This window comes from Anomaloglossus baeobatrachus, chromosome 6 (assembly GCF_048569485.1).
Source record: "Anomaloglossus baeobatrachus isolate aAnoBae1 chromosome 6, aAnoBae1.hap1, whole genome shotgun sequence".
Lineage (NCBI taxonomy): Eukaryota > Metazoa > Chordata > Amphibia > Anura > Aromobatidae > Anomaloglossus > Anomaloglossus baeobatrachus.
The window spans coordinates 85996192-86023089 of NC_134358.1; the positions used below are offsets into that span (position 1 = coordinate 85996192).

Genomic DNA, 26898 nt, shown 5'->3' on the forward strand with positions numbered 1-26898 from the left:
ACCATGAAAAATCACATGTCTTCACAGCCCTCACTCAACCAGAAAATTAAAACGGTATGGGTCTTGAAAATTGGCAACACCGGCAAAAAAAAATGTTCCTGTCCATACAAGAAACTATACTATACAAAAAGATTATACAAGTTTGGTATCGCTGTAGCTGTACTGACCTGTAGAATCATGTTGAGAGAAATGTATTGAAAAAAAGCTAAGAAAGCTATTACAGAATTTTAGGGTTTTGGGTTTTGGTTTTTTTGCACATTTCACCCCATGTTTTTTAAATTATATTGAATTGGAAAATGAAAGCTGTTATTCAAAGCTGCAACTTATTCCGCAAAAAAATCCTTATACAACTAGGTCAGCAGAAAAGAAAAAAGTAAAAAAAGTTATGGCTCTTGAAAGAAGGGGACAATAAAAAAATGAAAAAGGCAGAAGCAGAGAAGCGGTTAGGCCTTGTTCACACTTTGAGTATTTGGTGAGGGTTTTTTTACCTCCGTATTTGTTGGGCAAAACCAGGAGTGGGTAATAAGTGTAGAAGTGGAGCCCGTGGTTCTATTAGGCCCGTTTCACACGTCAGTGAAAAACACTGACGTTTTTCACTGGCGTGTAAAACACGCACATGTCCCTCCGTGTGCTGTGAATCACGGCACACATGGGTTGTCTAAGTGAAATCCGGGCTCTGTTCTCCGTGGCCCGTGATTGCACTTAGAGATTAACTCACCTGTGCCCGCTCCCGCTCTCAATGGTGCTGATCGCTCCCGCGGTGCAGCATCCGGCCGGCGCTGACCCCCGCAGCAGCTGCTTCCGGGTTGGCTGTGTCGTGCATCATGAATATGCGCGACAGTAAGGCTATGTGCGCACGTTGCGTACAAGCCCTGCAGAAATTTCTGCAGCGATCTGAAGAGCACATGTGCGCTTTAGATCGCTGCAGAAATGTCCGTAGTGAGCGCCGATTCCATGCGCTCTGCCTGCAGCTCCTGCCATAGACAGAGCAGGAGCTGCCGGCAAAGCGCAGGAAAGAAGTGACATGTCACTTCTTTTTGCGCAGCGCTTCGGCAGTAGCCGAAGCGCTGCGCTCTTAGACGCCACGTGCGCACGGCCCCTGCACAATCTCCATAGACTGTGCAGGGGCCGCAGGACGCATGCAGTTACGCTGCGCTACAAAGCGCAGCGTAACTGCATGTTTTTACGCAACGTGCGCACATAGCCTAATGAGCCGGCTCAGAAGCAACAAGCTGCACGGGCTGCAGAGGACATCGCTGGAGCCGGGTGAGTAAAAATGATTTTTATTTTAAAAGCACGTTTTTTTCTGGCACGTGTCTCACGGATCACACCACTGCGTGGTCCGTGGGACATCAGTGATGCCAGAAAAAAATGGACATGTCTCCGTGCGGCAATCACGCACACGCGCGTACGCCGCACGGAGACACGTGCAGTGAAAAATCACTGATGTGTGAGCAGACCCATTCATTATAATGGGTCTGCGTATGTCAGTGATTCTGGTACGTTTAAAAAAAAAAGCACAAACGTCCCAGAATCACTGACGTGTGAAACGGGCCTTATACTTTTCCTCTGATTGCTCCACTCCTGATTTTGGCTACAAATACTGAGGTAAAAAACTCATCTAATACTCAACGTGTACAAGTGGCCTAAATTGAGCTAGGGCAGATATTTCAATAATCTCTTAATACAGTCTGTCTGTCATGGTAGCCTTATTAAAGATATGGAAGAAGGAAACCGGGATATGCCACGCTGACATCAAACATCCAGAAGTTGTTCATGTTCTCTTTTATTCAATCAGGTCTATGCATTTCGGAGTACGCAGCCTACTTCTTCAGGACAATTATTACAGAAAAAATCAACCATATGGTTGATTTTTTTTCTGTAATTGTCCTGAAGAAGGAGGCTGCGTACTCCGAAATGCATAGACCTGATTGAATAAAAGAGAACATAAACAACTTCTGGATGTTTGATGTCAGCGTGGCATATCCCGGTTTCCTTCTTCCACATCTGTAAGGCTACTTTCACACATCCGACTTGAGCTCTGCGGCTCAATCCGGCTGTGCAAGCTATGCAACGGATGCGGTGAAAACACCGCATCCTTTGCATAAGTTTTTCCTTTGCGGCCAGTCCGGTTTTTGCCGCTTGCGGCATGCTACTGAGCATGCGCAGTGGCAAAAACCGCATGCGGCGGCCGGATGCGGTTATTGCCGCATCGCGCCGCATCCGGCCGCCATAGGCATGCATTGAAAAATGCGCCGCATCGGCCGAATGCGGCGCGATGCAGGGTTTTTTGCCGCACGAAAAAACGTGCCAAGCAACGTTCCATCCGGCCGCCGCATCGGCTAAATCTGCCGCATGCGGCAAAAACCGGACGGAACGCAAGGCCATGCGGCACAATGCGGCACTAATTAAAGTCTATGCAGGAAAATTGCAACCGGCAGCAAAAAAAAACGGTTGTGATTTTCCTGCAAAGTGCCGGATTGTGCCGCATAGCAAAAACCGGAGGTGTGAAAGCAGCCTAACGCGTCTCTCCAGGGTTGCAGCAGACGCCATTTTATGCCTATGTAGGCGGTGTGACTGGCGCAACTTCTACAGGCGAGTACCTTACCTGTTGTCTTGTCAAATCCCACCAGATAGGGTCTTATCTGCGCTTCTTAACCACAGCTTACTTTTATGTCATGGAAGCCTGAAATACACAAAAAAACTTTGGGATCCATTACATTTCCCTGTGATAACACTAAACTATCTGAGCTTTGAGAAAGTGTTATCATTTGGGCAAAATAAAGCAAAGGAGCTGCAGACGCTAGACTTGAAGCCTCCTATAAATCACTCTCGTCACAAGAATGAGATACTGGAAAGGTTTTTGTGTCTTAAATATTCAGTATAGAGCCTTTTTTTTCTATAACACTTTGCTTGAGTTTTCCTTTAATGATGTATCGGGGTCTTAGACTCCTGCTCCCAGAGATAAGAGCGCAGCACGTTTACTTATTTTTCTACTTGGGTTATTGTCTATTTTCTTCAACCATAACGGAAACATAACTGAAAATAGGTGCGGAAAATGAAATTTAATTACGATCGTTCGTCTCGTACGCGGCGAGTGCATTTTTCAGGGATTAATTTTACATTGTCTGCTTTTTCCTCTAGTTTTTGATCTCAGAGGGGTACTTATTTATTTAATTTGGCTTCCGGAGCGCATTGAGAAGTAATTCTAGGTCCCGCTGAACACCATGCTCTATATAAATATTTATGACGCTGGTAAATCTTTATTAAAACGTCTACCGCATTATTCTCACTTGTTTTTCTTGTACTTTTTTTCTGTTAGGTTTTTAAATCAGGCAATGCAGCTTTACAATGCAACTGAAGTGGTGCCAATTAACTATGTGTTTTTCACGACCAGCGCGATACTCGCAGGTACTGTACTATTATGTCATAGTATATAAAAACAGCCAATAAAGTATATCTGATTTTTACTTTGCCTTATAATATGACTTCATGAAATCAGCCGGCAGCTGCTAATTTATAGCCGGTTGTAATGGTTCAGGATAAATCCTGACAACTTTTATCTCAGCAGTGTTTTATTGGATTATTAGTCAGAGGCAGTGCCAGCTTCAATAAAAGTCTCATTTCCATGTTTGTTCTCTATCCAAATCAATACTTTCTTATTGCGTCTTGTTTTTCTCTATGTAAGCGATTGGCCTGAGGCTTTCAATTGCTAAAGTTATTTTTTTTCTGTAATGTGGTTCATTTCAAGTTTATTAAAAAAAAAGGCTTTAAACTTCCTTCTATAAATTAAAGAAAATTAGCTTGAAGGACAGATTGAGATTAAATTTGCCACGTCAATATTTCAATTTGAAGCATTAATCTTTTATATATTACTAAAATAAATTAGAACCGCAGCCTGTCGGTCATTGAGAACTGTAGGCACATTGTGTACCTCTGCGTAGTGCTTCCGTCTGACACTATTATATAGAATGTAAGAGTTTGCGAGACCTATAGAAGTGCCATATTACCACTTTGCACATCTGTCGTGCAGTGTTTAGTGTTGCACTTGTTGGGTGTCATGGCAGTGTCTGACGCTGTGTACATTGCAGAGTCTGACAAACAGCCTGGGATCACTTAGTTGTACAACCTGTCATGGGCGTCAATTCGTTCTGGTTTCACTGCTCTTCAGTACAGAAGGAGTTAATTCCTGCTGGCTTGTGATCGTCTGCTGGGAGCTCAGGCTGCTAATCACCACTAGCTGCCCTCACCCTTTATAAGCTTCTGCATTCTGGGGCTGAGTGCCAGATATTGCTTTCTCCTCCCTGGTTCCTATGTTTATCCAGCTTTATGGTGATCTACAAGTTGTTACGGTTCTGCATGGTGTGTGAGTCGTCCAGTTGTGTACTTATCTCCTACACCTTTTGTGTTGCTACCCAGTTCATATACTGTCCCTGCTTTGTGTTTATGTGCACGAGTTTTCGTTTACTGTTATCTGTGATTATTTGTGGGGTTTTGGTTACTGGGTTTTCGGCCCGCTCCCCAGGTGAGGGGAAGTAGTATCAGGGCTTGAACAGGAAGCAGGGCCACGTTGGAGGCTCGAACCTGGCTACCATCGAGCCTACCTTCAAGATTAGGGACAGCGCAGGGGCCCCAGTCTTAGGGTCAGCCTAGGAGCCTCTGTTCCATCACACCCCCATGACAACATCTTAGAGTAGTAATTAAAGCCTTCAACAAACTTTGCATAAATAAATGATACAGGCAAATATTAACCCCTTCACCCCCGGGTGATTTTTCGTTTTTTCCTCCCCTTCTTCGAAGAGTCATAAGTTGTTTTTTTTTTGTTTTTTTTGTTTTTATTTTTCCGTCAGTATAAGCTATATGAGGGCTTCTTTTTTGCGGGCCGAGTTGTACTTTTGAACGACATGATTCATTCTGACCCACATTGTATTGTAAAATGGGGGAAAAAAATCCAAGTGCGGTGAAATTGCAAAAGCAAAACAAAGTGCAATTCCACAATTATTTTGCGGGGGTATTTATTTACCATTTTCCGTATATGGTAAAATTGATTTGGCAGTATGATTCCCCAGGTCAGTATACATTCATAGATACCAAACATGTATAGCTTTAATTTTATCTTTTCGAGATCTGGGGCTTACTTTTTGCATCGTGAGATGCGTTTTTAATTGTACCATTTTTGCGTAGATGCAATATTTTGATCACCTGTTATTGCATTTTAATGCAATATTGTGGCACAGAAAGAACCCGTTTTGATCTCTGTTTTCTCGCTATGCCCATTGCCGATCAGATTGATTGATTTTATATTTTGATAGATTGGGTATTTATGAATGTGTATTTTTTTGTTTTATTTGCAATTAACAAAAAAAACGGGGGGGGGTGATATGAACTTTTTAGCTGCACATGTCAACTGATCAGACCAGCAGACATATGCGGGGAATAATGTTGGCTTGCATTAAAGGGACAGACACAGCCAAGCACATATATAGACGTTCTTGTTCGTAAATGGGTTAAAAAAAAAAATTGAAATATATCTTAGCAGAGACATCTGATTCTTTCTCCACTTATAAGCCACTTCTTCCCCTGCCTGCAGAACTCGCTGCTAGAGATGAGTGAAACGATTCGCAGGACCCTGGTCCAGTGGCCACATTAGTGAGCCGATACTACTGGACAGGAACTCTGTGAACCATTTCCTACTTGCTGGCATCTCCAGCTCTTTTTTTTTTTATTAGCATGACCAGCTAATCAAAGTGGAGCGTGGGGATACTGGCAAGGAAAGTGTTCATGGTAATCCTGATCAGCAGCCACAGAATATTGTTGTGGGTGCTGGATCAGGGTCCTATGAATTTATTTTTTCAAAACTTTTTTTTGGTTTTCAAAGTAACATGGATAGCCAGCTCAGTGAGGCGCCAGATTACAGCTACTATTAAAGGGAACCTGTTACCACTTTTTTGGCCTATAAGCTGCGGCCACCACCACCGGGCTCTTATATACAACATTTTAACATGCTGTATATAAGAGCCCAGGCCTCTGTCAGAACATAAAAAACACTTTATAATACTTACCTAACAGTCGCGCGGTTGGCCATATGGCCGTCTCCATTCTCCGGTGCCGGCGTCTTCTCTTTCGGCCATCTTCGTCCTCCTTCTGACTCCTGTGTGCATGACGCGTCCTACGTCATAAACACTCGCTGGTCCTCCGCAGGTGCACTACAATACTTTGATCTGCCCTGCTCAGAGCAGATCAAAGTGCGTCTGCTCATGACCTGAATGCAGGCGAGTGTGTATGACGTTGGACACGTCATGTACCGAGGCTAGAGAAGGAGAACAAAGATGGCCAAAAGAGCCGGCACCGGACAACGGAAACGCCCATATGGCCAACCACGCGACCGTTAGGTAAGTATTATAAAGGGTTTTTTATGTTCTCACAGCAGCCTGGGCTCTTATATACAGCATCCTAACATGCTGTATTATAAGAGCCCGGTGGTGGTGGCCGCAGCTTATAGGCCAAAAAAGTGGTGACAGGTTCCCTTTAAAGGGAACCTGTGATATGGAAAAATGCTACTAACCTGCAGATATTGGGTTAATCTTCAGGTTAATAGTGTTCTAAATCTACCCTGTGCCTGCACATTAAACCTTGCTGCTGGGAGGAAAAAAACTTTTAATCTTCCCAGCAGTGTTAAGGTTTCAGTCATGGGGTTGTCACCGGCGCGTATTCAGTCACTGCTCTGTGTATGGAGAGCTGCGTCTATAGCCACGCCCCCTGAACTGACTGACAGCCACTCAGCATTAGGACCAGCTGTCAGTCACTGCTGGGAGCATTGTTATAGCTGCCTTTTTCCATACACAGAGGTTGACTGAAACCCGCGCCGGTGCTGCCCCCGTGACTGAAACCGGAAAACACTGCTGGGAGGATTAACATTTTTTTCCGATCAGCAGCAGGCGCCGGGGCAGGTTTAGAATAATATTAACTTGAAGATTAATTAATCCCATATCTGCAGGTTAATAGCATTTTTCCCAAGTGCCAGGTTCCCTTTAAACTTCTGTGGATAGAGGAGGAGGAATGTAGGGGCCCTAAAGCTGGGCAGATCCAGCGATCCGGTCAGCTTCAGAACAGCATGTGTAAGCTCCATAGCAAAGGGCTTGTAAGTGCTGCACTCCTTCCTTAGGAAACCACCCAACACTGAGATGTCAGGAAGTGAGAATGGTGAGAATTTTTAATGAGTCAATTAAAACGTTGCTTGATTTTCCAATACTTTTGAAATTTTAACTATTTCTGATGATAAAAAACGCCCTTTTAATTATCATCTTTGTTGAAAACAGTAGTTTAAGCAGCTATTATTAGTTGCCTACAACCACCATAAACAATAAACAGCAATGTTAATACAATTCAGAATACAATAGAATGATAATACAGACAAGAGAAAGAGATCTTTGACAGTTTTAGAGGTTTTCCCACAAATCACATTTTTCACTTTTCTTAAAATAGGTGATCCAGGTCTGGTTCTTGGGTTCCCACTGCTCGAATTACCACCAATCACTAGGACAGGTTCTGAAGCCCTGTTATTTTTCTCCAATTAAAGTTGCTATGGAATGGAAAAATAAGTTGTGCACTTTTCCTTTCCATTCATTGTCTATGGGACTGATCGGACCCATAGTGATCAAGATATTCATCATCTTAACAGTGCATAACGCATACTGTTATTCATGTGAAAACCCCTTTAAGAGGTAGCTAGTGACAACATGAACCTTCACACATAAGAGTTTTGCTTGTATAATAACTTGGCTGGAATACTTATTTAAAGAGGTTTCCTGGAGTTTTAAGAAATTTAATGATGAGTCAATTAAATGACTTCAGCAACATATCAGAATGACAGCACATAAATGACTACACCTTTGAAAAGAAAGATTTTAATCAAAATCTCACCTCACTGAACAGAAGAATAATTTCCCAAATTTTGACAATACTGAATTTTCTAGAATATTTTTTAAAACATAACATGAAAGTAATGTTAGTAATATAACTTCCATTACAAAATCATCAGTTTTACTCAAATTAGTGGATGCAAAAATGAGATCACCCCACATCAAAAACTATTACATCTAGTGTTTTGTTTGACCTCCATGATTTTCAAGGAAAGCACCAAGTCTTCTAGGCCTGGAATGAACACGTTGGTGGCATTTTGCAACATTTATCTAGATGTTTTAGATTCTGGATGGAGAGTGATGCTCAACTTGTCTCTTCAGAATTCCCAATTGGCGTTCGGTTGGTTCTGATCAGGAGACATATTTGGCCACTGAATCACTTTCACCCTGTTCTTCAGAAATGCAACAGTGGCCTTAGATGTGTGTCTTGGATCATTGTCATGTTGGAAAAGTGCATGTCTACCAAGGGTATGGAGTGATGACAGCATCTTCTTTTTATATGTATAGATCAGTACATCTGTGAATCCATGATACCATCAAAGAAATGTAGCTCTGCGACACCAATAACCCCACGTAATTCAACCCCACGTAATGAAATTGCCACCACAATGTTTCACTGTAGGCACCGTGTATTTTTCACTATACTCCTCACCTTTGTGACAACATACAGTTTTGAAGCCATTAGTTCTAAAAGCATTTATCTTGGTCTCATCACTCCAGAGTACAGAGTCCTAGTAGCCTTCATAATTTTCAGCAATGGCCCTCGCAAATTGTAGCTTTTTTGTGCATGGGCTTTAGGGGAGGCTTCCTTCGTGGATGACACCCATACATGCTATTCCTCCGCAGTGTACGTAATAATGTATTGTGTCAAACTCTTACTCTGTTTTGGCTTTTTACGCCTTTAGCTAGCTGCAGTGAACTTGCATGACTATTTTCTTTAACCCGTCTCATCAGACGATGATCCTGTTTAGGTGTTAACTTTCATGATGGTCCTGGACATTTGTAAGACCATTGTAGTCCATCTTTGATACATTTTTGTATCACTTTTTCTACTGTATTCCGACTGATAAGTAAAGCTTTACTGATCTTCTTGTAGCTTTCACCTTAATATTCTTTTTCAGATTTTCTGCCATTTCTCTTACATGTTGTGCCATTGCTGACATCATGAAATGGGAAGGGCTTTTCTTTAAGTAATGCTCTTTTATAGTCAACGGTCTGCTGGACACCTGTTTAAAGGGAACCTGTCACCATTTTTTCCACTATTAAAACAAAAGTATCACCTTCTGTAGCTCCTGGGCTGCATTCTATGAAGGTGCACCTTGTTTGCTGACCTCCATTGCAGACCCCAAAAAGAACTTTATAAAAGCTCACTGTTTCCTATGCAAATGACCTGTGTTGGCCAGATGGGCAGGCTCCATTTCGACTCCTGTCCCCCCTCCTGCCGCTGTTCGCTGTCCTCCTGTCATGATTGACATGGATGACGACGACGCCGTCATCATCCACGCTGTTGGGGAAGTCTTGCGTAGGCACAGTTCGCTGTGCCCCTATCGTAGGCCTGAGCAGAAAACCATTTCCCACGCACCGGTGATGTATTTGCAGAGGCACGAGATTATGGGCGGATATGAGGATGACGCTGGTGAGGTCATGCACAGCGCCACACTTAATCTCACGCCTGCGCAAATATATCACCAGCGCGTGCGATGCAAACTGTTTTCTGCTCAGGCCCGCGATAGGGGCACAGTGAACTACGCCTGTGCGAGACTTCGCCAGCAGCATGGATGATGACGGCGGCAGCGTCATCCATGTCAATTATGACAGGAGGACGGCGAACAGCGGCAGAAGGGGGGACAGGAGCCGAAATGGAGCCTGCCCATCTGGCCAACACAGGTCATTTGCATAGGAAATGGTGAGATTTTTTAAAGTTCTTTTTGGGGTCTGCAAGGTGGGTCAGCAACAAGGTGCACCTTCATAGAATGCAGCCCAGGAGCTGCAGAAGGTGATACTTTTGTTTTAATAGTGAAAAAACTGGTGACAGGTTCCCTTTAATGAATAATTAGAATTCTTGTTAATTGGAATTTTGTAGTCCAAACTTTAGCTTTGCTCCTAAGACATTCATTGGGGTGTACTCATTTTTATAAGAATTTGTTAGGAAAATTACTTTTTTTGGAGTTCAAAATAATAAGTATTGTTTGCAATCAATGGCCCACATTTGTGGAAGTATTATGTAGTATGGTATGTTGAGTCTGAATGGAAACTAAAGGTTTTCTGACAAATCTGTAGGGGTGTACTCATTTATGCTGATCATTGTAGATTTACATATATATATATATATATATATATATATATATATATATATATATATATATATATATATATATATATATATATAATAAACCAGAGAAGAAAAAACCCCATATAAAATATAACCTTTAATTAATACATTAATGTATTAACTAAAAGGTTCTATTTTATATGGGGGGTTTTTTCCTCTGGTTTATATGTATTGTACCCCTCTTTCCTGATTAGCTGGGGCTTTTCTTTTTTTCTACACTTACATATATAATGTTTTAATAAAATTTCCTTTTTTCTCTATTCACAGGAATCATTTTTTACCAGGAGTTTCGGGATGCGGCCTTACTGAATATATTCATGTTTATTTTTGGGTAGGTAATTTAATCGTATTTGTTTGTGTCTTCTAAACACTATAGATACACCTCAGAAAAATCTTGGCTTTTTGAGTGTATTTTCTGAATTTTCCAGGTTTTTCCAACACTCCAAAAATATACCGATGGAGGTTTGAGAAAAAAAAACGTTTCTGGTGTCCACTAAGTGTCCGACATTCTAAAACAGAAGACATGTTTACTCACCCTCTACTGTCACAAGCTTAACCAGAATACCAGAATTTGGAGAGGGTGTATTGTAGACCTGTAGGCCCTCTTCTTTATTAAAAAAAAAAATCATTCTCTGTTGGAGTTTTCCAGTCTAGTCCGATAGGTGGAGGTTATGTATATTATTATTTTTTATTTATTTTTTTTTACTATCCCCTGAATTTTGCCAGGGGGTCTGACACTAAAGAAGTTTTCTATGAATATAAATATATAAGAAATATTTTTTTACTATAGTATTGCAGACATAAAGAAATGACAAACCTACCAGTACTTACCAGCAGGTCCTGCACTGCTTCTATCCCTGGTCTGGTCTTTATTGACCGGCTGCAGGAGTCGTGGTACAACTAAAGCACACGTGACCATTTCAGCAAGTCACAAGACTGGGTATGTTGACTATATTTTGGGGGGGTTGGTTTGAGGGTCTGAATTTTACTTAGGGGTTCTGTTTTCAATGGGATATTATTATTATAGGGAATCTGATCATATTTAGGGGTCTGGTCTGGGGTTTGTTAATATAGAGGATTTTTTCCCCCATACAAGCCATGTGCCCCAAATTGGCGTTTTTCAGTTTGCCATATACTGCTGCTCAAGTCTCAGACAGTAAAAGCCCCTTGTGCCCCTTTGACAGTCACAATACCATTCTATTAGTGCACCTATAACAATAAATACCTACTGAACATTTAATAATGTCTCCTTTGTCCCCCTCCTGCGCACAGTATGGTGCCCGTACTGCTCCCCTATACACAGTATGATGGACCCACGTCCCCCTCCTACACAGTATGATGGACCCACGTCCCCCTCCTACACAATATGATGGACCCACAGCCCCCTACTACACAGTATGATGGCCCACAGCTCCCCTGTGCACAGTATGCTGGACCCGTAAGACCCTCCTACACTGTATGGTGGGCCCACAGCTCCCCTCTGCACAGTATGATGGACCCATCGCACCCTCCTGCACAGTATGATGGTTTCACAACCCCGTACTATACAGTATGATGGATTCACATCTCTTACTACACAGTTTGTTGGCCCATAGCTCCCCTGTGCACAGTATGATGAAGCCAACACCCCCTCCCACACAGTATGATGAACTCACAGCTCCCATGTGCACAGTATGATGGACGCACAGCCCCCTCCTACACAGTATGAAGGGCCCACCGCTCCCTTATATGAAATATGATGCTTCCCACAGATCCCTATAAAGGTCCCAGGCAGACCTATGCAATGACCTCTTCATGCTGGAACTGACGTCCTCTGCGTGTCGTGGCACAATGATGTCGTTGCCTCGCTCCACTTGGGACCTGCCACTCTGCATTCTGCAGGCCTAAAGCGGTCTACTGCCGACAGACCGGATAGCAGGGGTGCAAGGCGACAATTTCTCTCTGCTCTGCCCCAGAGCTTAACTATATTAGTGTGCGGAGTATATTTTCCTTTGCAGCAGTACAGATGCCAATCCTTGCAACTAAAAACTATTTAATAAGTAATGGAAATCTTGATTTTGCCTTTAATTTTGTCCCGTGTTTAAGTATAAAAATGGTCAAAAAACTATATTTAGTGCAAAATGAGATCAATAAAAACAGAAGCTTGACATTCCAAAAACAAATTTTCATACAGATTCATTGTCTTAAAGATAAGAGTTGCAGATCTCATAAAATGTCGATGCAAACCAAAATGTATTTATTTTATTTATTTTTTTTTTACAAAGTTCTGTACTTTGTTTTGGCACTAAACTAATTTTAAAAACTGTACAATTTTTATATGGCCATTATCTCACTTATTTACAACCAGGTGATTTTTCGTTTTTGTTTTTTTGCTCCCCTTCTTCTGAGAGCTGTAACTTTTCTTTTTTGTGAAGCTTGCCATATAAGGGTTTGTTTTTTGCAGAACAAGTTGTACTTTTACACAAAACCATTCGTTTTACCATGTACTGTACTGGAAAACAGCAGAAAAATTAAAAGTATTATAAAATTGCAAAAAAAAGTGCAATTGCACGATTGTTTTAGGGATATTTTATTCACAGTATTCACTATATGGTAAACCTGATGTGGCGGTGTGATGCCTCAGGTCAATACGAGTTCATAGATACCAAACATGTATAGGTTTACTTTTATAAAAGGATGAAAACAAATTCAGAAATTTGTCCAAAAAAAGTGGTGCACTTTCTGTTCCATTTCCCATGACCCGTAGCGTTCTCATTTTTCGTGACATGGGTCTCATTGATGACTTATTTTTTTGTGTTTCGAGCTAACATTTTTAACGATACCATTACTGTGCAGATGTGCCATTTGTATCACCTGTTATTGTATTTTACGCAAAATTTGCAACAACCGAAAAAAAAAATCATAATTTTGGTGTTTGTTTAGAATTTTATGACACAACGCTGTTTACCAATCAGGTTAGTTGATTTTATATTTTGATAGATCGGGCATCTCTGAATGCGGCAATACCAAATGTGTGTATATTTTTACTTTTTTTTTATTGTTTAATTTTTAATAGAGCAAATGGGGGGGTGATTTGAACGTTTAGGGGTTTTTTATTTTTTTTTAAACTTTTTTGAAAACTTTTTTTTTTTTATTTGATTTTACTAGTCCCCCTAAGGGACTATAAGGATCAGCAGTCTGATCGCTTGTTCATTTCTCTTGATCAGAGCTGCACAGCTCTGATCAGCACAAATGCAGCGTTCCTGTTACAGCCAGTGTCTGTCGGCTCGAACAGGAAACACATCATGATAGTAACAGGAGTCATCCCATGACCCATCACTACCATGGCAACCATCAGCTCCCCGTAATCGCGTCACAGCCCACAGTGGCCATTTAAATCGTGCTGTCACAGTTTGACGGCATGCTCTAAGGGGGTTAACAGGTGCGGGTGGATCGCGGATCCACCCGTGCCTGCTAGCCGCACATGTCTGCTGTTCAAATCAGCAGACATGTGCAAGGATCACCGCTGGCTCACTGCAGCAGCCAGAGGTGATTACCTCGATATGACCAAGGACATACCAGTTCGTCACCAGTCATGGAGGGATTAAATATTCATATTGGCACGGCATTTTTAGTGTATATTGAACCCTTTAAAAAAAAAAAAATTATTCACCATGTCTGCACAGAGTTTTAGTATTTTTTCCTGATTTTCAGTAACTTTTCTTTTTTTAAAAAACAAAAAAAAAAACAAAAATAAAACAAACAACAAAAACCTAAGAGTAAATGTGGTGTTTGACTCCATCTCTATATGAAATCCAGATCTCTGAAATCTTCTTATTATGCCATATACACGGAGGACTGGCCTTGTTTTCATTAAGCCATAAGCAATAAAAACAAGTTTATGGTTCTTTACAAGTCTATCTAATTCCAGGCAATAAAACGGCACTTTATAAATGGACGATCCATTAATTAGTCTAATGCTCGGCAGTGATGATGTTTGGCTTGTTTTAGAGTCACTTACACCGAAAACGAGGTTTCATATTAGTCCATTTAGGCCTCTCAGACAGTGAAGTGCTCCAGCAGACAATGAATATCATAATTAACAAAGATAATTGCTGCACAAAGCGGCCTGGTGTGTGGGAAGACGAGCTTCTTGCATATTAATGGCTGATATTATGAAAGACATAAAAAAGTGAAGGGAAATAAAACGACTTTTGTAATGTGTTAATCTAACGCTTTATGGAAAGTGGTTTTCAAATGAAATTATATTTCTTTGTCGCTCCATTGGGAGACCCAGACAATTGGGTGTATAGCTATTGCCTCTGGAGGCCACACAAAGTATTACACTTAAAAGTGTAAGGCCCCTCCCCTTCTGGCTATACACCCCCAGTGGGATCACTGGCTCACCAGTTTTGTGCTTTGTGCGAAGGAGGCAACACATCCACGCATAGCTCCACTTTTTAGTCAGCAGCAGCTGCTGACTATGTCGGATGGAAGAAAAGAGGACACATATAGTGTCCCCAGCATGCTCCCTTCTCACCCCACTGTATGTCGGAGGTGTTTGTAAGGTTGAGGTACCCATTGCGGGTACGGCGGCAGGAGCCCACATGCTGATTCCTTCCCCATCCCTTTTTACAGGGCTCTGGGTGAAGTGGGATTTACCGGTCTCCAGGCACTGAGACCGTGCTCCATCTACAGCCCCTGGAGAAGATGCTGGATGGAGCGGAGTACATCAGGGACATGGCCCTGCTTCCTCAAGGTACTCTGTGTCCCCGTGCATTTGGCGCTCACACCGCAGCATGCTGGGTGTTGTAGTGCGCCGGGGGACATCAGCGCTGCGGCGCCTGTGCCATGGCCTCATTCAGCTTTGCTGAAGCAGGCTCACTTATGGGAATCCCGCCCCCAGACCTGCCAGTCAGGAGAGGGGCGGGACGCTGGCCACTTCTATGAATCGGTCGCGCCGGCCGCTGGAACTGCGGCGCGGCTGGCACTTGTGGTGCGCCGGGGACTTCAGCGCGGCCCGCGCTTTTACGGCGGCCGCGCTGTTAACTCGAGTCCCCGGCTTCTGGGCCTAGTCTCCCTTCGTTACCGCCCACAGCCCTGACAGTCAGGGTAGGGGCGTGACGCTGCATAGAGCAGAGCTGAGAGCTGGAGTATGTTTTGCATACTCCACCCCTCTCACTGTGTGCACTGTGAAACCGGATTCCCGCACTTTCTCAGGCACGCCCACGGCTTCCTTCTCTACAAGGACACCGGCAGCCATTAGTGTCAGTTTCTGTACGATACAGAGACAAGTGTGGAAGACCCTGGCATTCTGATAGTCACACAATCGCTGTAACAGGCGTTAAGCAGCACCTGTGGTGCTAACCCCACTAGTGCAGAAGTGCACTTATAGATATGCTTGTACTATATACATTGCACTGTTTGGTCGCACGTTGTATATACCCTCCTGGATTATGCGGAGGAGTTATCAGCATATTCTCTGTGTAAAACAAAGGTGCAGAACCACATGTTTTTCTATACAGCTGGTACAGCATGTACGGCTATACGGCCGGCAGGTACATAGACTCCCATTGTATGCACTAATGGCCAGGGGATGAGGACGGTGTCTGCAGTATTTACTGACAGTTTTTCTGAGACTATGGCTATGATACTAGAAGCCTAGCAGTCCGGACATGTCTCTCACAATATGGGCACTGTTGAATCATTGATCCATGGCCCCCCTCAGTGTGAATAACTAACAGCTCCGGGAATGTCACACGCATCCCAGAGTCACGGCTCTGCACGGACGTCAGTCCCAGACAGCCTAAGTGGGCTCGCTATGAGCGGCCTCGGTTTCATCAGGGTCCTAACAGAAGGACTCGCTGTGTAATGAGGCGGAAGTAGCGGCTCAGGATTCTGATCCTGAGACCGCTCTCAATCTGGATACACCTGATTGTGACGCCATAGTAAATAATCTTATAGCGTCCATCTATAGAATGTGGGTTATTTCTCACAGCTCCTCCAGTGGAGGAGTCAGCTTCACGTATTTTTCTGGACCACTCTGCCTTCAGAGAGGCAGTCCAGGAACACCACGCTTATCCAGATATGCGCTTCTCCAAACGGCTTAGGATACACGTTATCCCTGTCCCCTGACTTGGTCAAGGACTGGACCCAATGTCCCGAGCGGCATCCTCCAATCTCCAGGCTTGTAGCTAGATCCATAGTTGCAGTGGGAGATGGAACTGCAAACTCAAAGATGCCACTGACAGACAGATGGATCTCTGGTCGAAAGCCATCTATGAGGCTGTCGGCGCACCGTTGGCTCCGGCATTCTCTCCCTTGGGGCACTCCAAGCTATTTCAGCTTGTCTTACACAGATTGACACGGTTACACGTACATCTGTGCCGCAGGTGGCATCCTTAACCTCTCAAATGTCTGCATTTGTTTCTTACGCGATTCAGGTTATCCTGGACTCTGCGAACCGTGCGGCGGTAGCCTCCGCTACTCCGTGTTTTTAAGCAGAGCCTGGTCTGCTCGTTAAGTGAATAGAAGGCAGATTCTGCTTCCAAAAAAGGTTGCCTAACCAGTTGCCTTTTTCTGCTGACCGACTGTTTGGTGAGCGTTGGATGTAACCATCAAACAGTCCAGGGGTAAGGATTCATCCTTTCCTCAGCCCGGACACAACAAACCCCAACAGAGCAAGAGGCAGTCGGGGTTTTCGGCCTTTTCGAGGCTCGGGCAGGTCCCATTTTTCCTCGTCCAATGTGGACTCAAAAGGATCAGAGGAGCTAAGATTCTTAGCAGGCTCAGTCTCGCCCAAAAAAGCGACAGTCTGAAAACCCGCTTCCAAGGCGGCTTCCTCATGACTTGCGGCCTCGGTCGGTAGCAGGCTCTCCCGCCTTGGCGATATTTAGCTGCCATAGGTCAATGACCATTGAGTGTGAGACATTCTGTCTCACGGGTACAGGATAGAGCTCACTTCTCGTCCTCCAACTCGATTCTTCAGAATTTCTCCACCTCCCGGCCGGGCCGCTGCTCTTCTGCAAACACGGTGCACTCTATAGGCAGAAAGAGTGATGACCCCCGTTCCTCTTCAGGAACAAGGTCACGGTTTTTACCCCAAATTCTTTGCGGTACCTATAACAACGGGCCGTTCCGTCCCGTTCTGGATCTAAAAATGCTCAGCAAGCTCGTGGACACCAGGCGGTTCCGGATGGAATCCCTCCGCCATGTCATCGCCTCAAGGTCCCAAGGATATTTCCTACCATCATTAGGCATCAAGGATGCTTATCCACACGTGCCGATTGATCCAGAGCACTAGCGTTTCTACGCTTCGTTATAGGAGACGAACACCCTCTGTTCGTAGCTCTACCTTCCGGCTAGCGACAGTCCAACTGGTCTTCGCCAAGGTCAGGGCAGCAGTAGTCACAGTCCTGCACTCTCAGGGTCACTCTGTGGTCCCGTATTTAGACGATCTACTTGTCAAGGCACTCTCTTAGGAAACATGCCAACACTGCCCGAACGTTGCGCTGGAGACTCTCTAGAGTTTTGGGTGGATCATCAACTTTTTAAAGTCAGATCCGACCCCGACCCTATCGATAACATATCTAGGCATAGAGTTTCTTACTCTCTCAGCGATAGTGAAGCTGCCGCTAGACAAACAGCATTCACTACGGGCTGCAAGCTCTTCTTTAAGAACCAGTCGCACACATTGAGACGCCTCATGCACTTCCTACGTAAGATGGTAGCAATGGAGGCAGTTCCTTTCGCGCAGTTTTACTGCGTCCACTACAATGGGACATTCTCCGCCAATGGGACGAGGAGTCGATGTCCCTCAACAGAGTCGTCGTTCTTTCTCAGGCGGCCAAGGAATCTCTACGGTGGTGGCTTCTTCTCACCTCTTGGTCAAAAAGAAGGTCCTTCCTATCCCCGTCCTGGGCGATAGTTACGACAGACGCGAGTCTATCAGGGTGGGGAGCAGTTTTTCTCCACTACAGCGCTCAGGGTACGTGGACTCAGCAAGAGTCCACTCTTCAGATCAATGTTCTTGAACACAGAGCAGTGTATCTTGCCCTACAATCCTTCCAACAGCGGCTGGAAAGCAAGCATATCCGACTTCAGTCGGACAGCTCCACAGCGGTGGCATACATCAACCACCAAGGAAGAGCGCGCAACCGGCAAGCCTTCCAGGAAGTCCGGCAGGTTCTGATGTGGGTGGAAGACACGGCATCCACCATATCCACAATTCACATCCCAAGTGTGGAAACTAGGAAGCTGACTTCCTAAGTCGCTGAGGTGTGGCCGAAAGAGTATGGTCTCCTCACCCGGACGGGTTTCAGGAGATCTGGCGCCGCTGACAGAGGCCGGACGTCGATCTAATGGCGTCACGGCACAACAACAATGTGCCAGCTTCATGGCACGGTTTCACAATCATCGAGCTCTGGCGGCAAACGCCTTAGTTCAGCATTGGTCGCAGTTCCAGCTACCTTAGGTGCCACCTCTGGCATTGTTGCCCAGAGTACTGCGCTAGATCAAGACCGACTGCGGCCGCGCCATCCTCGTCGCTACAAATTGGCCGAGGATGTTGTGGTACTCGGTTCTGTGGTGCCTCACGGTAGGCTAACCGGGGGCACTACCAGACCAATCAGACTGGCTGTCTCAAGGGCCATTCTTCCATTTGAATTCTACGGCCCTCAACCGGATGGTGTGGCATTGAGTCCTGGAACCTAGTGTCGTCAGGATTACCTCAGGACGTGGTTGCCACCATGAGACAGGCTAGCATACCAACGTCCGCCAAGATTGACCACAGGACGTGGAAGATGTTCTTATCTCGGTGCTCGGCGCAGGGTGTTTCTCCCTGGCCGGTTGCATCGTCTATGTTTCCTTCCTTCCTGCAATCTAGGTAGGAAAATGGGTTGTCGCTCAGTTCCCTTTAGGGACAAGTCTCAGCGCTATCTGTATTTTTTCAGAAACGACGACTTCCTCAGGTACGCACGTTCCTACGGGGAGTTTGTCTTCTCAGCACTCCGTACAAGCGGCCGTTAGAGCCCTGAGATCTGAACAAGGTTCTAATTGCTCTCCAGATGCCGCCTTTCGAGCCTTTGAAGGATGTCTCCCTTCCCGTTTTTCACGGGAAGTGGCCTTCTAGTAACGGTCTCGTCTCTTAGGAGAGTTTCCGAGCTAGCAACGCTCTCATACAAACTCCCTTCCTGGTCCTTCACCAGGACAGGGTAGTTCTGCGTCCGGTTCCGGAATTTCTCCCTAAGGTGGTATCCCATTTTCATATCAATCAGGATATCACCTCACCTTCTTTGTGTCCTCGTCCAGTCCATCAATTTCAGAAAGATTTGCATCTGTTGGTTCTGGTGAGAGCACTCAGGTTCTACTTCCCGCATGGCGCTCCTGCGCCACCCGGATGCACTCTTTGTCCTTGTCGCTGGTCGGCGTAAACAGTCGCAAGCTTCCAGATCCACCCTTGCTCGGGGGCTCGAGGAACCAATTCTTGAAACCTACAGTTCTACTGGGCTTCTGGTTCTCTCAAGGCCGAAGGCCCATTCTACCAGAGCCGTGGGTGCATCCTGGGCATTACGGCACCAGGCTACGGCTCAGCAGGTGTGTCAGGCACCCACCTGGTCGAGTCTACTTACTTTTACCAAGCATTATCAGATGCATACCTACGCTTCGGCAGACGCCAGCCTAGGTAGATAAGTCATTCAGGCGGCGGTTGGCCACCTGTAGGAGAGGGCCGTTTGACGGCCCTATCATGAGGTATTCTTTTACCCACCCAGGGATTGCTTTTGGACATCCCAATTGTCTGGGTCTCCCAATGGAGCGACAAAGAAGAAGGGAATTTTGTTTACTTACCGTAAATTCCTTTTCTTCTAGCTCCAATTGGGAGACCCAGCACCCGCCCTGTTTTCTCGGGGTTTTTCTGTTTTTTCGGGTACACATGTTGTTCATGTGGTATGGTTCAGTTCTCCGATGTTTCCTCGGATTGAATTGGTCTTTAAACCAGTTATTGGCTTTCCTCCTTCTTGCTTTGGCACTAAAACTGGTGAGCCAGTGATCCCACTGGGGGTGTATAGCCAGAAGGGGAGGGGCCTTACACTTTTAAGTGTAATACTTTGTGTGGCCTCCAGAGGCAATAGCTATACACCCAATTGTCTGGGTCTCCCAATTGGAGCTAGAAGAAAAGGAATTTACGGTAAGTAAACAAAATTCCCTTCTTCTCCAAGTGACTGATCTAATAGGGTTTGTTTTCAATCAATCATTTTACTTTTATGTTCTACTCTCCGATTCAGTCCTATTTATCTTCTGTAGCTCAATAATATTAGGATTTTAATATAAAAAAAAATTGAAAAAATGTTATGAAACCATAAGAAATGTATCATAAATGCAATTAAACACCTAATAATAAATATGTAGTTTTCTTTGCTAACCCTGTACAGTATGTATATACCGTAATAGGCAATGGAAGTGTGGTGTCCCTGAGGCCTCTGTCACCACAGAGGTGCTGCACCTCATGCAGATGTGTGGTTTCCTATCCCAGGATAGGGAAGGGGTCATCCACCGGTTCACACGACACATGCACACAGACAGACTCATCACAACACACCACTAAACTTTGACCCAATTTTCCCTCTATGGCAATCTTTAGGTAATTTTTTCTTAATTCACTGTTATTTACAGGGTAAAGAGAGGGATAGCCGACGCGGAACGGGGGCGCCCAAAAAGTTACGGTGTCAAACCCTCCGTTGTTAGGCAAGATTCAGATCCCATAGGGTATTATAGGGATCCCATCTACATAGATTATTCCCTCATACTGTTCCTGTATTTATTTTCATGTCTTCTGGGTGTTATTAATTTTAATTTATCTCATTAAAGATTGTACTTTTATTAGAATCTGAGGTTTTAGAGACACGGGAGTGCAGGAAGCACCCATGGGCTTGTTCCACAGAACATTGGGTGGAAGGATCTGGCCGCAAAACTGGGACCCGATCTTTAGACTAAAGAAAACTAATGTACTCTTTAGTAACACCGGGGGCCTGGGTGGCTACAAGCATCCAGGGCCGAAAATCAGCACACAAATCCAGTGAGGATCAGGCGCCAAGCAGGCAGAAAACCCGCTGAAGGTCCGCGGCCCTGGCTCAGGGCACTGTGTGCGGAGGCGCAGGACAGGAGGGCGAGAGTCAGCGCAGTAGAGACGACCAGGAAAGGCACATCTGAGGGGTGCACCAATATTGACCTCTGAGCTGCCCGGGATCGGCGGGAGCCCATTACGGTGGATCCAAGCATATCGCGGGTGATTGCCAACTTACTGTACCCCTGTGGAACTGGTACTATGAGTAAAGACTTTGACTGCAACCCCCAGTGTCATCTACATCCTTCCCACGCCCTCTCATGATCCCCGGGCCTCAAGCCCTACCTGTGGGGAGCAATTGCGCCTCAGATGTGCCATCAACATCTGCCCCGGGGAATACATAGCCCAGCTGTTGCCCAAAGATGGTGTCATGAACTTTTACTTTCAACTACAACTCCCATCATCACAATCATCATCCCTTTATTATTGAAAGACACCGCCAGGGTCACGGAACCGGGCCACACCGCTGCAACATCACCGGACTAGTCAGGCCTGGTAACGAGTACCCCCCAGCCCTGGAGCTGGGCATGTCAGACTATACTGTAATTCCTAATAGGAGTTGTGTCATGGAAACAATCCCCATTCCAGATTGCAGGCGACCAGTGATCGGATGGTAAACTGGCCATGTATTTACGCTTTTAATGCAAAGGATTATTTGCTAGCCGTTCAGTGCAATACATGGAAGACTCAGTTTGCCAAAACTCAACTTGGCTAAGTGAGTTCTTGAGTGGAGATCACCTCTGACATTCATATACCATCATAGGGCAAATCAAAATGTGATGTCTTAATTAAGCCCTTAACCCCCAGGGCGATTTTCCATTGTTCGTTTTTGTTTTTTGCTCTCCTTCTGTCAAGAGCCATAATTTTTTTATTTTTCCTTCAATCTTGCCATATGAGAGAATGTTTTTTTGCAGGACAAGTTGTACTTTTAAATGAAACCATACGTTTTACCATATAGTGTACTGGAAAACAGCAAAAAAATTCCAAGTGTAGAAAAATTGCAAAAAAAAATGTGATTGCATGATTGTTTTTGGGATATTTTATTCACCGTGTTTACTATATAGTAAAACTGATGTCAGTGTGATGCCTCAGGTTGGTACACGTTTGTAGACACCAAACATGTATATGATTACTTTTATCTAAAGGGTTAAAAAAATTCTTAAGTTTGTCCTGAGCACATGAGACAGATCTGACAGTCTACAGATACTGTGGGGAACGTTAGGCTGCCTGCAACATCATCCAGCACGATGTGTTTGAGTCGACAATAGGTCCATGATGATCTGGGAGGCATAAGGTTGAACAAACCTCCTTGTCAGAGCCAATATTCTCCTCAGTGCCATTAGATGGCAGGATGAAGTTCTTAGGGCGGCTTTGCACGTTGCGACATTGCACGTGCGATGTCGATGGGGTCAAATCGAAAGTGACGCGCATCCAGCGTCGCAGTCGATATCGCAACGTGCAAATCCTTTTTGATACGATGAACGAGCGCAAAAGCGTCGTTATCGTATCATCGCTGCAGCCTCCGACATTTCCATAATGCCAGTGCAGCGACAGGTGCGATGTTGTTCCTCGTTCGTGCGGCAGCACACATCGCTGTGTATGAAGCTGCAGGAGCGAGGAACTTCACCTTACCTGCCGCCGGCTGCAATGAGAAGGACGGAGGTGGGCGGGATGTTTACATCCTGCTCATCTCCGCCCCTCCACTTCAATTGGCCGCCTGCCGTGTGACGTCGCTGTGACGCCGCACGACCCGCCCCCTTAGGAAGGAGGCGAGTCGCCGGCCAGAGGGACGTCGCACAGCAGGTATGTGCGTGTGAAACTGCCGTAGCGATAATAATCGCTACGGCAGCTTTCACTAGTTATTGCACGTGCGACGGGGGCGGGACTATTGCTGCAGCATCGGTAACACATTGTTACCGATGTCGCAGCGTGCAAAGCCCGCCTTAGAGCCATTGTCACACATTACACCAGTGCAGTGAGCTCTGGGTTCCTTCTGGTTCAGGGAAAGCCCAGCTTCATATGGTCAGAGTGAAGGCAGCTCCTGGATGAGGAAGGCATTTAAGACATAAACTGGCCCTCAAGTTCCCCAGACCTAAATATAAGTGACAGCCTCTGGAACCTTTCTGTATCAGTGAATCTGAATTTACCAAGTAACTCCACACGCTGTCCAAAGTCTCAATGATGCCCTAATTTCGGTCTGGGAGGAGATCCCTTGGTGCATCATCTGCCATCTCATCGGGAGCACACATACAGGCACATGGGAGCCATTAATACTACTGAGTCACAGTATGAGCAATCATTATGAGATTCACCAGAATTCGATCCAGCTGTGATTTCAGTTTTTTTCCCTTTCCTTTTTTTAAGTGAATTTCAAACCAGGTCTCAATTGGTCAATTAGTTTGATTTCCATTGACTGTTGATCCATATTTATGTTTTTAACGAATTGCACAATTTATATCTGTAAAGCCTGCTTTACACCTTACGATCCAGCATACGATATCGTATGCGATCGTAACCGCCCCCATCGTATGTGCGGCACGTTCAATTTGTTGAATGTGCCGCACATACGAGTAACCCCCCCATCACAAGTACTTATCCGTCCATACGACCTCGATGTGGGCAGTGAATGTCCACTTCCTGGAGTGGGAGGAACGTTCGGCGTCACATCGACGTCACGCGGCAGCCGGCCAATAGAAGCGAAGGGGCGGAGCTGAGCGGGACGTAAACATCCCGCCCACCTCCTTCCTTCCGCATTGCTGGCCGGGAGCCATAGGACGCAGGTAAGGTCTGTTCATTGTTCCCGGGGTGTCACACATTGTGATGTGTGCTACCCCGGGTACGATGAACACCCTGACGTTCAATTCCTGAGGAATGAACAACGTGCGTGCGATGAACGTTTTACCATTCAATCGCAATCGCATGTAGCTGTTACACACTGCAGTGTACCTTACGATGCCGGATATGCGTCACTTACAACGTGACCCCACCGACACATTGTAAGATACATTACAGCGTGTAAAGCGGGCTTAAAGATGATCAACTTGAATCTTTCGTCGAGATCCGAGGTGTAATTTCTGTTCTCTTAATTTTTTTGGAGTGCAGTATAAATTTATCTAAAGAACAGAAAAAAAACCATTAAAAATTAGTGTAGGACAGTTTGTAAAAGTAGATATCGCTCTAATAGTGTGCTCTCTCTTGTGCACAATTGTAAAATCACTGGGCGGAAGGATTGGATAACTGAACAGTTACTGCTGCATGGCATCGGATTCCTGTCTGGTTAATAGTACATTAAATCTCTTAGCTTGACGTGGGTCGGATGATTAAGGCAAAATCAATTTCGGCTTATAAAGGTCTCACATGCCTATATTACAATTTCTGAAGCTACATGGACATGACAAAGTGAGATCACCTGTGTGACCTTACCTCTTATTGTATCAATAATATTCCCTTTACCTGTCCTCCTTAGGAAGCATGTCTTAGCAAGAAATAAGGTATTTGTGTCATTTGTATATTTTAACCCCTTCACGACCAAGGACGTACCTATATGTCCTTGGCCGTGTGTGTCCCTTTAATGCGGGCTTGCGTGGCGAGCCCACATTATTTCCCGCACATGATCCGATCAGCAGGTATGTGCAGCTAACAGGCACAAGTGGATCTCAGACCCACCTGCACCTGTTACCCCTTGATCGCACTGTCAAGCTGACAGCACAATCTAACGTTCTATGGCGAATATTGAGCTGCTTCCCGCTGCCCTGTGACGCCATCATGGGACACCAATGGATTGTCATGACAGCGTGGGGTCAGATGATGACCCCTCTCGCTACCATGACGTGTTTCCTGTGAATTCCAGCAGAGCGCCGGCTCTCACAGAAAAGCAGCATTTCTCCTGATCAGACGCAAAAAATAAGCAATAGCTGAGCCTCAGATCCCGAAAAATGAGAATGCTACAGGTCTCGGAAAATGGCGACAAAAGCGCAATTCTATTTTTTTTATTTTTCTTCAAACTTCTGAATTTTTGTTTCAACACTTATATAAAAGTAAAACTATACATGTTTGGTATCTACAAACTCGTACTGACCTGGAGAATCATATTGCCTGGTCAGTTTTACAAAATCGTGAACTTGGTAAATAAAAAAAAAAAAAAACAAAAAAACAAGTTGTGCAATTGCACATTTTTTTAATTTCACCCGTTTTCCAATACAACATGGGGCAGAATGAATGTTGACTTTCAAATTATAACTTGTCCCTTAAAAAAATCCAAACCTCATATGGCTATATTGACGGAAAAATAAAAAAGTTATGTCTCTTGGAAGGTGAGAAAAACAGAAAATCCTGGGGTGAAGGGGTTAATAACGTTTGCCAATTATTTATTTTTTTCCCCTCATATCACCATCTTTATTTAAAGTAAAAAGTAGAAATCTTGCAATTTTCACACTGGCCACTCGAGCATTTTTTACTTTAGATTGTAAAGTCCTGTTTCAGGAAATGTACATGTACTGTATATTAGCATCAAGAAACAAATTTTTTTATCTTTCATATTGAAGCATCTAATAAGTATGTGCAAAACTGATAATGTAAGAAATGGGGAGCAGTGGGAGCTGTGACATGTGAGTGGTGCATCCTGTGTTATCAGCTGTGTATAAAGGTGTTATCTCTCAGTATAATCCTGCCTCTGATGATAAGGAAACTGCTGAAAACTGTTTCTGAAAGGACAGGAATTTTAGTCACAACTAGCCACAGTGGCCAGTGTGACAATTACAATATTACTAATTTAGGGGGGGTTTTATTATAAGGCTCGTGATATTAGAAAAAAAAAATTGTCAAAATTAACAATAAAAAGTCACACATTCCTGACTTAAACAATATTTTGGACAAATAATTCCATTTTACTGTTGTTTCTGATCTGTGAGTGTATGTTTATGTGTAAATGGTTTACTAGATACTCTAAAAAGCAACATTGAACATCGTGATGCCTAAAATCATTTGCGCTTAATGACTTGGTCTGAAACCGCCACAATCAGGAATAACCGGGGGTTTCTTCACCAGTTTATCTTAAACACATTGTTCTCCTATAGAAATGTCTCAATCTGCCTGACAGTCATGTCTTCTGGGAATATACAGAACATTCTCTCACTTTTATAGTCACCAATGCAATATTTTGTTGTTGTTTTTCAAAAAAAGAGACAACTTCTGTTATTTTTGAGAACTTGTTTATTTTCCAATTGTATTGTTATAGGAGTGAGTAGTAAACTTAAAGGGGTCATTCTGTGACCGCAGTCTTTTGAGCCTTCTCAGCACACAGGGCATGCTGTCAGGATTCTTTGGTGATGCTGCCAGGAGCCGACAGTCATGTAACCAAAAGTATGTTATTTGCATAGTTTTGGTCTCATTCCAACTTGGTGTATCAGGTCGTGCTCATTCACTTTTATTCAGCAAGGCTGAACAAGTCTAGTCGGCTTGTGACCGCATGTATGCAAATCGCATATTTACGGTCACAGACCCCAGACCAGACTTGTACCCTGAGGATGAAAAACCCTTTTAAA

General features: G+C 44.4%; 1 protein-coding gene across 2 annotated transcripts in view; it reads left to right on the top strand.

Annotated features, from left to right (window-relative positions):
• The window catches only part of NIPAL2 (NIPA like domain containing 2), a 215031-nt gene that overhangs the window by 165547 nt on the left and 22586 nt on the right, over positions 1-26898 (top strand). For both annotated transcript variants that reach the window (XM_075316247.1, XM_075316248.1), the window contains exons 8-9: positions 3323-3411; positions 10522-10585. In XM_075316247.1, the coding sequence (XP_075172362.1) occupies positions 3323-3411; positions 10522-10585 (153 nt within the window). The remainder of the gene's footprint in view (positions 1-3322; positions 3412-10521; positions 10586-26898) is intronic.